The 15,702-nt window shown below is 42.9% G+C and overlaps 2 protein-coding genes across 2 annotated transcripts in view; both read right to left on the bottom strand.

The window, feature by feature from the left end:
• TPH2 (tryptophan hydroxylase 2) overlaps positions 1–7,527 on the bottom strand; it is a 79,870-nt gene extending 72,343 nt beyond the window's left edge. The window contains exon 1 of the mRNA XM_077338830.1: positions 7,114–7,527. Coding sequence (XP_077194945.1) covers positions 7,114–7,218 — 105 coding nt within the window. The 5' untranslated portion in view covers positions 7,219–7,527. The remainder of the gene's footprint in view (positions 1–7,113) is intronic.
• Positions 7,528–13,557: 6,030 nt separating this feature from the next.
• The window catches only part of TBC1D15 (TBC1 domain family member 15), a 38,909-nt gene continuing 36,764 nt past the window's right edge, over positions 13,558–15,702 (bottom strand). Inside the window, exon 17 of the mRNA XM_077338829.1 lies at positions 13,558–15,027. Coding sequence (XP_077194944.1) covers positions 14,824–15,027 — 204 coding nt within the window. The 3' untranslated portion in view covers positions 13,558–14,823. The remainder of the gene's footprint in view (positions 15,028–15,702) is intronic.

The raw sequence follows: 15,702 nt of genomic DNA, 5'->3' as shown, positions 1-15,702 counted from the left end.
CTCTTTAGAAAGAACTTGGGGGATGTAAGAGTGAATACTAAAGCAGTGAACAGACACGCACATTGTACACAGCCTTCTGTTCCCTGCCATGTATACACTCACTTAACAAGTCAGGCTTTGAATTTGTACATCTCATTTCCTAGCACTTCCTACTCCTCACACTCTTGTCCACTTCTCATTCTCATCTCTGCTCCTTTCACCCTGCAGCTCTTTATGCCCTGAAGAGGCACTCAGTGTACCTATAGATTCCCATTGTGTCTTCTCTCATTTCATAAAAGGGATTAATACGCTTCTGCTGAAGTTGATGGGGGTACTCAACATTGTTTAACTTGAGGGCACTTCCTGTTGAAGTCAATGAATTCTTATAATGGTACAAGACAACTAACATGTGAAGGAGATAAAATCTTAATGCATCGAAAGCTCCTCTTTAAATGGGTAATTGTCTTAAAATTGCAAGTATAAAGAACAAAAGCCTACAATACAGAACACTTAATCCAAGGGTTCTTAGGGCTACATCAACCAAAAGGAAGTTATCATTCACAGAAGATCAGTATGATGCACAACATTCTTGTTACATTTTCCAGCCCAAGTTTCAGGATTCAAAGGTTCCATGACACCAGAGAAGAAACGGACAGATTTTTTTTCTGGCTCTTGCAGTCCACAACCCATATGATATAAGTATGAAGACCTACTAACAATCACAGTGTGAAGCCCCTCCTAACCATACAGCACTGTGTGGCCCTGGAACTGTGGGGCCTGTATCATGTGCTACATGTGCTACTAGGATAAATCACCTCTGAAATGTCACACATTCTTTGCACACAAGTCTGTGTTCCTGCATGTAGTATAGCCAAGTTTAAAAGCTGTTAGGGATGGGCATGAACTTCATGCCAAATTCTGCCTGGATCAGGGCTTGGGAGGTGACATGTGATCTCTGAACTTTTGGAAACAGCTCAGGGTATCTTGGAATACAAAACCCACCCAGAAACTCTGGCATGAAAATGCTAGACAACAATGGGGGTGGCGTTTTCCAGCCTTGGAAACATAAACAGGGACCCTCCAAAGCTTGACAGGTGCTGCTGCCTGCCGATAACAGAGCTCCCACTCATTGCAATCTGACTCGGAACTATAGAAGTATAGGCTGATCATGCGTTCCCTTGCTGGTGGTGTGGCTTTGGATGGACTGGGTGTATTCACAGAATCATAGAATCATAGGGTTCGAAGGGGCCATGCAGGCCATCTAGTCCAACCCCCAGCTCAACACAGGATCAGCCCAAAGCATCCTAAAGCATCCAAGAAAAGTGTGTATCCAGCCTTTGCTTGAAGACTGCCAGTGTCTTTGTATGAAAGAGCTTTGCACAGTGCTTAGCTAGTTTACTCAGTCAGGGGGCTTGGCTTTGCTCCAGATTCCTCTGTGTTGCAATTTGGAGTTTGTTTGTTTGCTGCAAAGGGTAGAAAAACCAGGACTGAGCTCCTCTTTCACATAGCGAGCATCTTTGTTTAGCGGGATTTTCCTGCTGTCTGCTTCCTTGCTGGCTTCCCTTCTTTTTCATTTTATTTCACTCACACACCCTGTTTTGGGTTGCAGTAAGACAAGGCATTTAGGCATTTTCTTTCCAGGCTGCTTTTTTTTGAGGGGGCTTCAACTTAGTTCTCTACCATTTTATCCCTGGAACAAATACTGGGCTGCTTTTTGGTTAGGGTGATCTAGGTTTGTCTTTACTGCCTACTGAGTTAATTTTCTTGACCACTGATCTCCATTTGACCCTCCCCCTCCCACTGACCTGCTTTTCCTTGGTGGAGGTGATCTGTGTGTGTCAGCCTTCCTCCCAGCACCTAGCCTGCCTTGGGGGAGCTGTTCCAGGACAACAATATCCTTGTAGTTCCCAGGGCAGTTTGTTTTACTTCCCATAGCAACTTGTCCAAGGGCACAGGTGAAATACATATGCTCTTGTTGGTCATTGGATATGTAAAACAAACCATTTTGCATGTGAAATTACAACAGTGCATTTTTCTGTTTTAAATAGTCTGATATTCATAACATGTTTTTCATCTTTGCCACTGTGTACACCATATATATTGAGCCTCTTGTGGCGCAGAGTGGTAAGGCAGCTGTCTGAAAGCTTTGCCCATGAGGCTGGGAGTTCAATCCCAGCAGCCGGCTCAAGGTTGACTCAGCCTTCCATCCTTCCGAGGTCGGTAAAATGAGTACCCAGCTTGCTGGGGGGTAAACGGTAATGACTGGGGAAGGCACTGGCAAACCACCCCGTATTGAGTCTGCCATGAAAACGCTAGAGGGCATCACCCCAAGGGTCAGACATGACTCAGTGCTTGCACAGGGGATACCTTTACCTTTACCTTTACACCATATATAATAAATATATTTATTGATATTTTCAGGTAACCTGACCCTTTCAACATTATTGGTATATTTTGGTTGAGATTTTTCACTCTCTATTCTTCTGTTTGTTTTTCAGATCTAAGTCTTCAGCACCAGTGCCACCCAATTTCGGCTGCAAGGCTGAGCCCAGGTAAGAAGCACAAATCTGACATAGAACATCTGGAATTTGGAATATGTCTGGGAGGCCCTTTTCTCCAGGGATAACCCCTGTTGGGAAGGTACCAAAGGGACTGGCCAATCCCAGTTGTGTGGTCTCAGAGGGCCGAATACGGCTACCTTGCCATGCTCTTCCTTTTGCTGCCTGGTCCTTAACTCTACAACATTGTCATTTCTTCCTGCTCCATTGGGAAGGTGGGTGCAGGGCAACCCATCACATATTCAGGGCATTAGAGTGTGACATGGGTCACCACTTAGTTGGCAGACTCCACACTATCAAGGTTAGCCTGCAGCCAGTAGAGTACCAGGAATGTAGGAAGTAAACACCAAATTAATCCATGCAGGCTCAGTAAACCATTTAATGAGGGAACTTTCTAACAGGAGTGTGCCAATTTAACAACAGATTGGCAAACAAGGCCTGGCAAATTACTTTTGTTTCGGCAAACTTTGTCAGTGTATAATGTAACAATCAATGGACAAAATGAGCAAGTGCTCTGTGTTCTCTCGGTCTCTGGCAATGTAAAGGTAAAGGTAAAGGTATCCCCTGTGCAAGCACCGAGTCATGTCTGACCCTTGGGGTGACGCCCTCTAGCGTTTTCATGGCAGACTCAATACGGGGTGGTTTGCCAGTGCCTTCCCCAGTCATGACCGTTTACCCCCCAGCAGCAAGCTGGGTACTCATTTTACCGACCTCGGAAGGATGGAAGGCTGAGTCAACCTTGAGCCGGCTGCTGGGATCGAACTCCCAACCTCATGAGCAAAGCTTTCAGGCGGCTGCCTTACCACTCTGCGCCACAAGAGGCTCTCTGGCAATGCGTGGTAGCAATTTATTTATTTATTTATTTTTTAGATTTATAACCTGCCTCTTCTTCAGAGACTTGTGGCGGCTTACAAATTAAAACAAATTACAAATTAAACTTCAGTTGCATAAGGTACCCTCATTAAATGGTTTATTGCACCGGAATGGTTTCATTTAAGTTTAGACTGCAGGCCATGATTCTTTCTGGGTGTGACAGGGGGACCCAATGCTGAGTGACCAGCAGCAGCGATGACCCCAGCCTGTCAGTCATGTTAAACTTCCATCTAGTCTTCCTTCTCTTGTCTCCTCTTTGCCCACGTGCATGACTTGGTGGGAAGGTAAAGGAGAGTCACCTGGAGATAACTTGCAATTTTGGAGTCTCTAGGACCCTGGGGTCTGCTCCCTACATCATGAACTTCCTGAACCAGTTCACTTCAGCAGAGCAACTTGGTTTAAGTTCAGGACACATCCTGATCTTGAACCCAGTTGTCCAGATTTGTTCCTATCCCTAAAAGCTGTAGCCGGTTATGCTTCCCTAAAAAATACATAGGCATCTAAAACAAACAAGTTTTCAAGCACGTATGATTTGCATACCTCCACCACCACCAGCCCCTCCCTGGCATGGAGCACCAGTTAAGCAGGCAATTCATGGATTGGCCAAGTTCAGCATAGAAGAAGAAAAAGAGTTTGTTTTTGAACCCTGCTTATGGCGACTCGAAAGAGTCTCAGAACAGCATACCATCACCTTCCCTTCCTTTCCCCACAACAGATACCCTGTGAGGTAGGTGGGGCTGAGAGAGCTCTGAGAGGAACTGTGACTGGCCAATGACACACAGCTGGCTTCATGTGGAGAAGGAGTGCAGAAGATTAGATGTCACTGCTCTTAACCACTCCACTGTGCTGGCTGTATTCAGTTAAAGATATTTAAGGGTTTCCAGGGATAGTATCAAAATTAGCAGAAGCTCATACAGCTTTGGCAGTAAGCATATGCAAACATTCTCTTGATGTTAGGGATACCTATTATGAGAAGGGAAAGTCTACTTATTTGGAGATAGTGGGGGGACCCCAGAGCCACTTACACTGACTTTGTGCCATCGTTGTTTTTCCTACTCCCTCCCTCCAAATGATCCAGCTAATATGCAGATGTCACTGTAGGGATTGGCAAAACACACACCTGTTTAGGCCTGAATGACACTCTGCCTCAACATATCAGAAGCATTATGAACACTCAGTAAACGAGAATCGTGCTGTAATGGGCAAAAGATTCTGCCCTCTTTTCTTCCCCCTCCACTTGGACTAATCTGATTCAAAATTCTGAGCAGAATGTTGGGAGGCAGACAGCAAGAAGCTGGGGAGATGTCAGAGAAGAGGGGCTGTTGTGTTTTGGAAGGACTAGGGACAGGCGGTAATTTGAAGTAGGGAGGGCATCCCACTGGGACCGCTGAGCATTGATTAGAGAGGGAAACTTTCAGTGTCTCCTATAAAGACAGTAGAATGCTTCCAAGTATGAGTCTCTAAGAACACTCAACCAAGCATAGAGCACCTCACAACTCTGCCATGGGGGGGGAGGGGAATAAGTGTCATGCTTACAAACTAAATAAACTTAAGTGTATTTCTTACCCTTGACTCCAGTGTTCTCATTGCACTCTATAGGAGCAAAGGGGGAAGGTTATCAGCTCATTTCCCTTTTTTTTAGGATTAAACAATCCTGTGAAAGGGAACAGGAAAAATACACTTGGCCTCTGACTCCAAAAGCTGAAGGAGGACCTTTTAAAGTGAATATGATTGTTCGCAACCCTCTAGTCCAAGAGCTTTTAGGCCAATAAAGAGAAGGAAGTCTGGATGAGGGGCCATGCCAAGGACCATAACCAAGGATTGACACTTGTACTGGAAAACAAAAATGTGTGGCACATGAGGGAAGGGCATACATCTCCTGATTTCAACAGCAAGCCCTCTCCAGGTGCATCTGAGTCCTGATCAATATTGTTCTTTTCAGGAACCTGTTGGCACGTTCAGTATAGGACTGTCGTTCTTGAACAGCAGCCTTGTCCTTTTCTTTGCATCCCACTGGACACACATTTCTAATGGGGGAGAGGCAGAGAAAGGAAGAGAAGCTTCTCTGGATAATTTCAGGTGGGTGGCTCCATTGGTCTGTCATACCAGAACAAAAATGTGAGTTCAGTAGCACCGTAAAAAACAACCCTTCTATGGGATAAGCTTTTATCAGAGACAGAGTCTTGACTCAAAATCTTATACCCTGGAAAATGTTGTTGGTTGTTACGGTGCTACTGGACTCTTTTGTTCTCTACATAAACATTGAAGTAGTATGCAAGGAAAAGAACACAGCAACAAAACCTATCAGCAAAGAAGTCATTTTAAAGATACAAGATCCATCCCATCCCTTTTCATACCACACTGATTTTTCCACCCTATTTCACTGTTCTATACATGGATTGTTATAAATAGCTTCCCTTGCTTTCTTTAAACAAAAATGAATTGTTTTGCCTGCGCTGCTTTTAGTGCTGTCATTATTATGAAATTCAAGTAACCATAGTACAATTCTTTTTAGAAATAAGTTAATGTAAGCTGGCCTTTGGAATCTTCTTAGCATCTTCTCTTGCACACCCCATCTGATTGAAATTTTATTTGGTATGCCTGCCTGTTTACAAAAAATAATAAATCTCTTCAATAGGAGACAAAAGTTAGAAAAGGTTGGGGCCCCAATCCTGCAGTTGTCATGCAAAACAACGGATCACAGGTGTAGATATTCAATTCCATTTTCATCCAAATATGCATGAAGCCAAGTGTGAGCATTTCATTGCAGATGTGATCTGTATGTTGAAGGCATGTGAAAAAGTCTGAACACAAACATAAAAATATGCCGTTTTAGGACTAATATTGTAATACCTGCCTACAGCAAAGGCTTAAAAATCAGAAAGCAACTATTACCAGATCCTTTAAGATGTGAATAACAATATTTGTATACAAGTTTCCATATTTATTTCACTCAAGTTAACAATCATTATGGATGAATTCCTTGATTTTTGCAGTTATTTTTAAAAGTCATAAAAGAAAGCTTGTTTCATAAAAACTTTGATTATCATGTTCTCTGTAAATGCACATCAACAATTTTAAATAGTTTAAAAAAACAACTAATGACAACTATATCTATAGAGTTTTCAATGGATTTTAATTAGCATTGAGTACGCGCTGCATTTTAACATAAGATTATTCATGTTTCTCCCATTCAAATTCCTAAACTTCAGGATTGGTTTCAGAAAATCTTAATCCTATCACTTGAGAGGAGGGGGAGACTAATACATGAGACTGAACTTCTTTGTAAACACTCCCCTCGATCACAGTTTTAGGCTGCCATAAGATAACTCTCAAAATTAGATTCCACATCTTCTACAGAATCTTAGTAGACAACTGTAAATCTGAACTTCTCATTACAAAAAAGCACAGAAGTAAAAGTGGAAGTAAAAGTGTCAAAGTGTGTGACATACAGAGATCTCCCCCACCACCATCCATCCCCACCCCCAGGTTTAAGTTTACAATAAAATACTTATTCAATTAGCTGTGCAAAAGAAATTGCACTGGGAGGAGAAGGAAGATCTGACAAATGAGACCAATCCATCATAACCTTTTTCTGATCAAGCTAAATCTGTATCCATTTCAAAAAGTTACTAAAACAGCTTGGAGCAATGGTAAACTTACTATTTGCATAAGACAGTTTGACAGAGTCCTGGGTACTTACTGTGACATTGCCAAGTAGCGGGTGTTCTTGGGGCACAGCTGAATCTAAGGAGAGTCCCCGTCTTGCCCAGTATTTACTGGAGAACATCATCATTGCTGGCTGCATAGCTGCTCATGTAATTTTTTCTCTTGACAGCAGGGGGAAACCCAGCGCCAGGGGCCGGCTGCCTAGGGAGAGCTGTCCACCACTCTGGGACAGAACAAGGCGCAGTCCAAAAGCTTCTCTCATGAAGAGCCTTTTTATATGCCTTGGTAAGAACTGATGAAATGCTGATTAGGAAAGCCTTGCCAAAGGAAAGCCTTGCCAAAGCCCCACGGTAGCAGGGATACATTTCTTCCGAGAAATGATCTGGTGTCTTCCGGACACAATAAACCACTGAGGCTATCTAGCCATTCCAGGCGGCTAGCTGCTTCTGCTTGATACACCTCTGCTTGCATGCTGACATGCACAAGTAGCGGCTGCAATTTTATTGCTAGGTCTGAACAATAGCTGGCTAAGGTTTCTTTATAAGTAGTCAGAAGGCTGCAGAAGGCACCCGTGGAGACAAGTGCAACAAACCAATCCCTCAAACTTTAGACCTCTGGAAATAACAGAGGTGCTCCAGTTGACAGTCAATTATCATTTAGATTGCTTATGCTCAGAATAAGACTCCTGGCTGCTCCAGGAATCAATTTGTGTTCTGTTTTGCATATTACTTGACACACCATTGTGCTGCTGTCTTCCCATTTCAATATTGCATCCCAACAATTTGTTGGCACGAACTGATTAGTACAATCTGAAAATGCAAGACGTTAAAAGCCATTATACATTTTCAAAGGAATCAAACAAGAAGTGTTTGATTTATTCACCTAGTGCCAGACTGTGCCTGCATTGTCACTAAAACAACTTGCTCTGCTCGCACTTACCCTGCTTTGAATACACACATCTGAGGAAATACTTTTTCCATGGGAGATAAACACCCACAAAAACGCTGCCCCCCCCCCCCCATAGGATACTCTCTCTCTCTTTGTCTCTCTCTCTGTTTTGGCTCTAGTAAACGGCAATCATTCTTCAGAAACACTCTGAAGAGTGTCCAGACCACAAAACACAGAGCTTAGGGCACATAGGTTTTCAAGAGGGCTCAGGTGTATATTCTGATGTGACTACTAGGTCTGCAACAGGCCAGCCTATGCTGCCAGAGAGTAAAATCTGGAGAAAGGGTGAGGGATGGGCAAGTCCAAAGAACAGATTGTGGCAGAGGGCCCTCTCCATATTTTTTGCTTTATTCTTTCCTCCCAACAAGCTCAGTGGGGCATGCATGGTCTCTCCCCCACCTATCCTCACAAACACCAAAGGAGGTAGTTCAGGCCAAGTAACTGGACCAAAGTCACCCAGGGGATTTCATATGGGAATGAGAATCAGAACCTAGGTTTTGGGAGTTCCTGATCCAACCATTATATAAAACTGACATATTTTCACATTTTAAAACATATTTCGACTATTATCATTAAAACTGATGCTATGCCTCAAATCAGTATCATTAGAAATTGTTTTGGTTAGTAGTTATCCAAGAGAGACAGTAACAATACTTTCTCTTGAAAAGTGCATAAGTTTTCACAACTCAAGACTTCATGCTGAGTTCAGCTTGGTGTAGTGGTTAGGATCATGAACTTCTAATCTGGCAAACTGGGCTTGATTCCCTGCTCTCCCACATACAACCAGCTGGGTGACTTTGGGCTCGCCACAGCTTTTCTCTACCTGAAGGAGTCTCAAAGCAGCTTACAGCCACTTTCCCTTTCCTCTCCCCACCCTGTAAAGTGGGCGAGGCTGAGAGAGCCCTGATATCACTGCTCAGTCAGAACAGTTTGATCGGTGCTGTGGCAAGCCCAAGGTCACCCAGCTGGCTGCATGTGGGGAAGTGCAGAATCGAACCTGGCTCATGAGATTAAAAGTCTACACTCCTAACCACTACACCAAACTGGTGCCAAGCTAGTACTGTCTGCACAACATCTAAACCATGGGCACTTCCTGCAGTGGGTCTAGTCCTATGGGATGGCCTACTAGAATGGTTGCAGGGGGTGCCTTCATACTGTACATTTAAGAAATCATGTAAGAGTTTTATTCAAGGAAGTATGCCGGGGGTGGGCAGGGGAGGGAAGCTTAAATTGTCCCAGATTTGGCTGTATTCTTTTGCAGATTGAGTACACTCTGCATTTCATTTCCCCGTGCTTTTAATCTGTGCTTTGTGAAGCTTGCATTTAAAAATCTTGTTAAGTGGAATTTACATTGTGTGTCCCGGTAACCTGATGTCATTACAACAACAACAAAGCCCTTTTTGGCATATTTTAAAAAATACAATAAAAGGAAGAAAAGTACAGGAGGACCCACTGCAATACAGAGTGAACAAAAGTAGATAACATGCTTTAGTGTGGGACAGAATACATTCACGATCTCTCATAGCAAGATGTAAAAGCTTTGCAACTGATTCAATTACATCAGGATTCTGTGATGTCAAAAGAAACTGAATCTTAAATTCATCCAAATGTTGCTCTCTTACAAAGCAGTGAGTTAAGAAATTTAGCTTGGACAGAGAAATAAAATAGACAATGGGGAAAAAAACATGTGATTGACTCAATACAGCATTTTCCACGGTAGCATAGCTGAATGTGGAATTTGTTGAAATCTCCCATATAGTACTGCAAAAGGTAGAACATTAGTTTTAGCTAGTGTAAATGCTCTATGTTGTTGTGGGACACTTAAAAGATGCAGCTAGGGACTGAGAAATAGGTGAAATTCCCTAAACCAGTGGTCCACAACCTTTGTCAGGCTGCGGACCGCTGCGCTGGGGTGCAGGGAGAGGGTGACCTGGGCCCCCACGCGTGCGTGGCAGCCCCGGCGCAAACGCGCATGCGCGGACTTGCCGTGCGTGCATGTTTGCGACCCCGCCGGACGCAAATGCGCATGTGCAGCAAGTCTGCGCGTGCGCGTTTGCGCCGCCTGCATGCAGGCGGCCGCGGCTCCCTCTCCCCACCCCTCCAGGCCACAAGGAAATTGGCGGCCAATTAGCTTGCGGCCCGGCAAGCTTCTCTTCCCGCCCCCTCCCAAAGCAAGACGCTTGCCGGGCCACAAGCTGATCGGCCGCTTTGGCGGCCAATTTCACTGTGGGGGGGCAGGAAGAGGGAGCCGCGGCCCAGCGCCGAGGCCTTCGCAGCCCGGCACCGGGCCGCAGCCCCGGGTTTGGGGACCACTGCCCTAAACTCATTGGAGAACAGGTATTTCTAAGCTTTACTGCTAAGTTCTTGCAGTTCTATATCTAACAGTCTATGTTTAATAAAATCAAATGCAGGCTTTTCAGATAATAGGTACAAAGAATCTAAAGAGATTCCTATAGATTTAATTTCCCCCTCAATGTGCCTTAGCCACTTAGATGATTCGTATTCAACTAGCATAAGGGAAATTAGACTATCTGGATCAGATCTGAAATGCATGCAAAGCCAGAACTTGATTGTTAACAGCCATGCTGTGGTTTCCAAAAGTAGGACTGCATAAGAAATAGTTTGGGATCCCAAGGATTTTGCATAGGAAGACAGATTGGAGACTTTCAACAGCTTTGTTAAAAGCATTGATCCAAAAAGGGATGCCATAGAGCAGTTGGGCACTTAGTTTTGCATTGAATACATTGAGGGCTGCTGGAGCAATTTGACTACCTATGATGTAGAAGAAAGACGTAATTGCCAGGAAACTAGTTTTTGCAGATGTGATTGCATATTTCCTATATGTAATCCAGTTTGCATTATGGTTAAAATATTTGAAACTTTTAACTTGTTCAATGACATTTCCACTTATGTTCTATTTAAGAGACTTCCCTGCATTTTCAAAAACCACAATTTTCTCAAAGTTCAGTGCAAGTCTGTTTACTTCACAGAAGTCCAGGAACTGAAGCAGTAAGCCTTTTAGGCCAGTTTGTGAATGGGACAGCACCACAGCATCATCTTGAGCCTCTTGTGGCGCAGAGTGGTAAGGCAGCAGAAATGCTGTCTGAAGCTGTCTGCCCATGAGGCTGGGAGTTCAAACCCAGCAGCCGGCTCAAGGTTGACAGCCTTCCATCCTTCCGAGGTCGGTAAAATGAGTACCCAGCTTGCTGGGGGGTAAACGGTAATGACTGGGGAAGGCATTGGCAAACCATCCCGTATTGAGTCTGCCAAGAAAACGCTGGAGGGCGTCACCCCAAGGGTCAGACATGACTTGGTGCTTGCACAGGGGATAAGGTAAAGGTAAAGGTATCCCCTGTGCAAGCACCGAGTCATGTCTGACTCTTGGGGTGACGCCCTCCAGCGTTTTCATGGCAGACTCAATACGGGGTGGTTTGCCAGTGCCTTCCCCAGTCATTACCGTTTACCCCCCAGCAAGCAAGCTGGGTACTCATTTTACCGACCTCGGAAGGATGGAAGGCTGAGTCAACCTTGAGCCGGCTGCTGGGATTGAACTCCCAGCCTCATGGGCAAAGCTTTCAGACGGCTGCCTTATCACTCTGCGCCACAAGAGGCTCTGCACAGGGGATACCTTTACCTAAAGGCACAGGGGATACCTTTACCTTTACTTTACAGCATCATCATCTGTGTACAAAAATAGAGAGACATTAAAGGGAATAAAGTTTCTGGCTGTTGCCAGCTTTGGGACATAGAGTTGGACTTTTAAGGGTTCAAAAGCCACTTTTCATCCAGAGGTATTCAAAAATGTGTTTGTCACTGACTAGATTTCTGAGCACCATCATCCTATCTGTGTTTGTTTTTTTTTATAAGGTATAATCTGTATATAGGCTCCAGAATGGCCATGGTAATGAAAAAGTCTGCTTTGCTTTCTTAGGGTAAGTAGAACAAATGCTGCTTCCTTTAAAAATGTGCATTATATGGTACCACTAGAATCAAGCAGTTTCATAAATTGGTCAATGCTTTATGCAATGAAAGTGGTTCCATTTTATCTAAGTAACAAAGGTTCAAATAATTCAAAAGCAACTGAATAAAGGGATCACATTACAATGAGTACCCAGCAAATACATTTTCCACCAGGGGATGTAGATTTGTACTTTTAAACCCACTTCTTTTAAGAACGTAAGCCTTTGCAACTGCCAATGTCAACTTTCCATAGCTGCAGAAAATGGGCTTTGTAGCATGAATGACTGAAAGCTCTTGAAACCATCTCCAGGGTCCCATTCTCAAGTGCCCAAGTGAGCATCATACCCACAGCAGCATTTTCAAGCCCCGTTTACAAAAGCACTCCCTCAGCACTACATACTAGCCTTCCAAAACTGAGGGCCATGTGCCAGTTGATGGAGAGGGGGGGAAACCAAATAGCAAAAATTAGTGCACTCGCCTTAAGGAATATCTGGAATTTCTCGCCTTAAGGAAATAAGGAATTTCCGGAATGCTGCCGTTGTCAGAGATCCTCATATATGCTCACTATTTTCCATGGAATGTACATCAGGACAACATAATTACAACCAGGAGGCATCCAGAACTCTGGCAGTCAGCCCACGTGACCCTTCTTTTTCTAGCAGCCAGCAGTTAACTGCAATTCTCAACATATAATGATAACTGCCTTCAAATATAAAAATTTTAAAACCTTCCCACATCTAGCTTATAGACGGTGCTAGAATAATTCTTCAGCCTTAGGGCAATGTACACATAACATACATGAAAAACCAAAGCTCAACTGGACAACAGAGAAGGCAAAGTGGTTCAAAAATTATTTCCTATGAACAGGAAATGAAAGACCAGGGATGCCAGGCCTTGAATTCTTGCCTTTCTGTAGAACAGGTTTCTTTGTTATTACCTGATCAAAGATAAGCACACTGATGATATTAAAGCCAAGGATTGCAGAGATTTCACCTAGCGATGCGGGTTCTCGTAACTGGAAGATTAGTCCATTCGCCCACATTATTGCAGCATCTCGGGTTTATCTCTTGCACTGATGACGCTGGTACACACATTCATTTGTTACCCACAATACGTTTTTCAAAAAGTCTATACAAGAAAGTTAATTCTTTGTGGAGTTTTGGGGTAATCTGAAAAGCTGAAGCCATTGTATGTATTATTTCAACCCATCCCCAACAAAGATTAAAAAACATACAGTCTGATTTCACTGCCAATATGAAATCTGGAAACTGCTCTGGGCAGCAGCAATGAAAAGGAGACTCGCAGCAATACCAAAACACTACAAATTGCCCAGTTCAGGTACTCAAATAAAATCCATTCAAGTTGGGACTCTCGAGTGGGTTATCAATGAGACAAGCACATTTACATTTCTCCATACTTTGGGCTTACTGTTAACCTTATGCTGATCATTAAAGCATTCTGCTGGCAGCGGAATTGCTCTCCATTATCCACTGGAAATTTGCATGCAGATCACAGAGATGTATTTCAGTTTTGGAATAGCCGCACCCTCTAAAATATGTTTTTAACACCATTATGTAAATTTTGCATTTTATTTCATAATATGCACAATGGTTCTCAAATAGAAACAAATACACTGGATCAGTTCAGTCAGATTCCACGTAACTATATAAAGTCACAGAATGGCACAGGATGAGCTTGTAGTTCTCATATGCAAGTAATTTATTGTTAAGGGCAAAGGGCACAGTTCACCAGTTGATTCTTCTATGCAAACTGAGTTCCCCCCCCCCTCCACACACACACACTGAAGTTGTTCAGGGGAACCAAAATGGGAGCACAACCCCAAAGTGATTAGTAGTTTACATTTAATTTTGAACTGCTTGTAAAGATCGCCAAGTCTATCAGAAAAGGCAGTTTAAGTAGATTCTTATCAGATACTACTACACTATTAAGCAAGGATAAACATTATTGGTTAGGTAATGAAGAAAGCTGCTGCAAAATTACATCAGGTGTACAACTGAGTATTTCCACATATATCAATCCTTGTTTTGTTTGTTTTTTAAAAAAACGGTTTTCAAAAATAGCAAGGGTTGAAGCTATGTATTAAAATTTGGTCAGAACTGTTTGAATGATCAGCCAAGCTTCAATTAGTCAAAATAGTGAAAATAGATTTATCCTTTAATACTCACAACTTAGAATATGTATCTAATTCATACATACATACATATAAGTGAAGAGATGTTATTATGTAAAAAGTACTGTTCAGCCACCTTGGATTACAAAAAAAACCCAGAATGCAGGAGCAGCACAAATGAAACTCTTCATTGCAAATTTACACTCAACCACCAAAAATACTAAGGAAGTGTTTTTGTAAACATCTGAGAAGGAATGCAACCCTTTCATTTACAAAGCACTGTTAATTATGAAATTGGGATCTTTTTCACTTAAGAAACAGTATGGAAGAGTTTTTGAATCTTGTTAAATCCAAGAACCATCAATGCTGCCAGGTTTTACATGTGAAAGCAATACAGAAGTATCTATTCCCAAGCCAATCCTGTTCTGTTGATTTCCATAACATCAAAGAGAAAAAATGCACTTGGCTACAAAAATATTAAGGAATGTTATTGAAAACAAAAAGGCTATTTTGGTAGAAGAAACTACAAAAATAATTAGGTCATGTTGTAAAGCTTTGATGCATTACAGTACACGATCTCTTTCCCAAATCTTTAAAGCTTAATCAACACTATTTTTTTAAATATCCACCCTCAAGTGCCTGAAAGAAACAGAACAGTTGTAATAAAGTGTCTTTTCAAAATAAAACCAAGCCACCATATAGGTGTCAATCGGTGGCCACAGTGTGGGCCTCTTGCTCAGTGCTCTCCTGTGCTCCGTTACTCCCAGCCAGAAGCGTGGAGAGCCCTGGATGTGCTGATGTAGCATGGCTGATCCCGCCGGCAGCCTCATCTTCCCCGTTGTCCGAGTCTGGCGTCGTTACAGCACTATTTTCTAATCCCAAGACCTCACAGACTGCTTGAGGCAATTCCTGTGAAGAAATATTTGATGTAGTTTGTTGTTTTTCTATTATTCAAAAGCCAACTCAGCGGAACTACATATAACATACACATTTATGAATGGACTTAAAGGGATAGATACCAAGCTACTGCTAAAATAAATATTCTGGTAATTCTGGAAGAAAAAACTGTTTGCTTTCAGTCACTGTAGGACAGTGCTGGTCATTCCATGTAGAATTGCACTCTCAGTGGCTATATTCCAAATCACATACAGGTATGCACTTTTCTAGCCTTCAGAAAAGAAATGAGGCCTTTTCATTATCCTATTGTACCAAGATCCGAGCAACTTACCTAATCGGGAATCTGTTCCCAATATGCACGATCACCACACTGTCTGAATAGGGGAACTGTGTATTTTGCATGTGCTTAGGTATACACATAGAATCATAGAGTTGGAAGGGGCCATACAGGCCATCTAGTCCAACCCCCTGCTCAACGCAGGATCAGCCCTAAGCATCCTAAAGCATCCAAGAAAAGTGTGTATCCAACCTTTGCTTGAAGACGGCCAGTGAGGGGGAGTTCACCACCTCCTTAGGCAGCCTATTCCACTGCTGAACTACTCTGACTGTGAAAAATGTTTTCCTGATATGTAGACTATATCGTTGTACTTGTAGTTTAAACCCATTAGTGTGTGTCCTTTCCTCTGC

This window comes from Paroedura picta, chromosome 5 (assembly GCF_049243985.1).
Source record: "Paroedura picta isolate Pp20150507F chromosome 5, Ppicta_v3.0, whole genome shotgun sequence".
Taxonomy (NCBI): domain Eukaryota; kingdom Metazoa; phylum Chordata; class Lepidosauria; order Squamata; family Gekkonidae; genus Paroedura; species Paroedura picta.
Note: the sequence above shows the minus strand (reverse complement) of the source record. Positions and strands in the feature narration are given on the sequence as shown.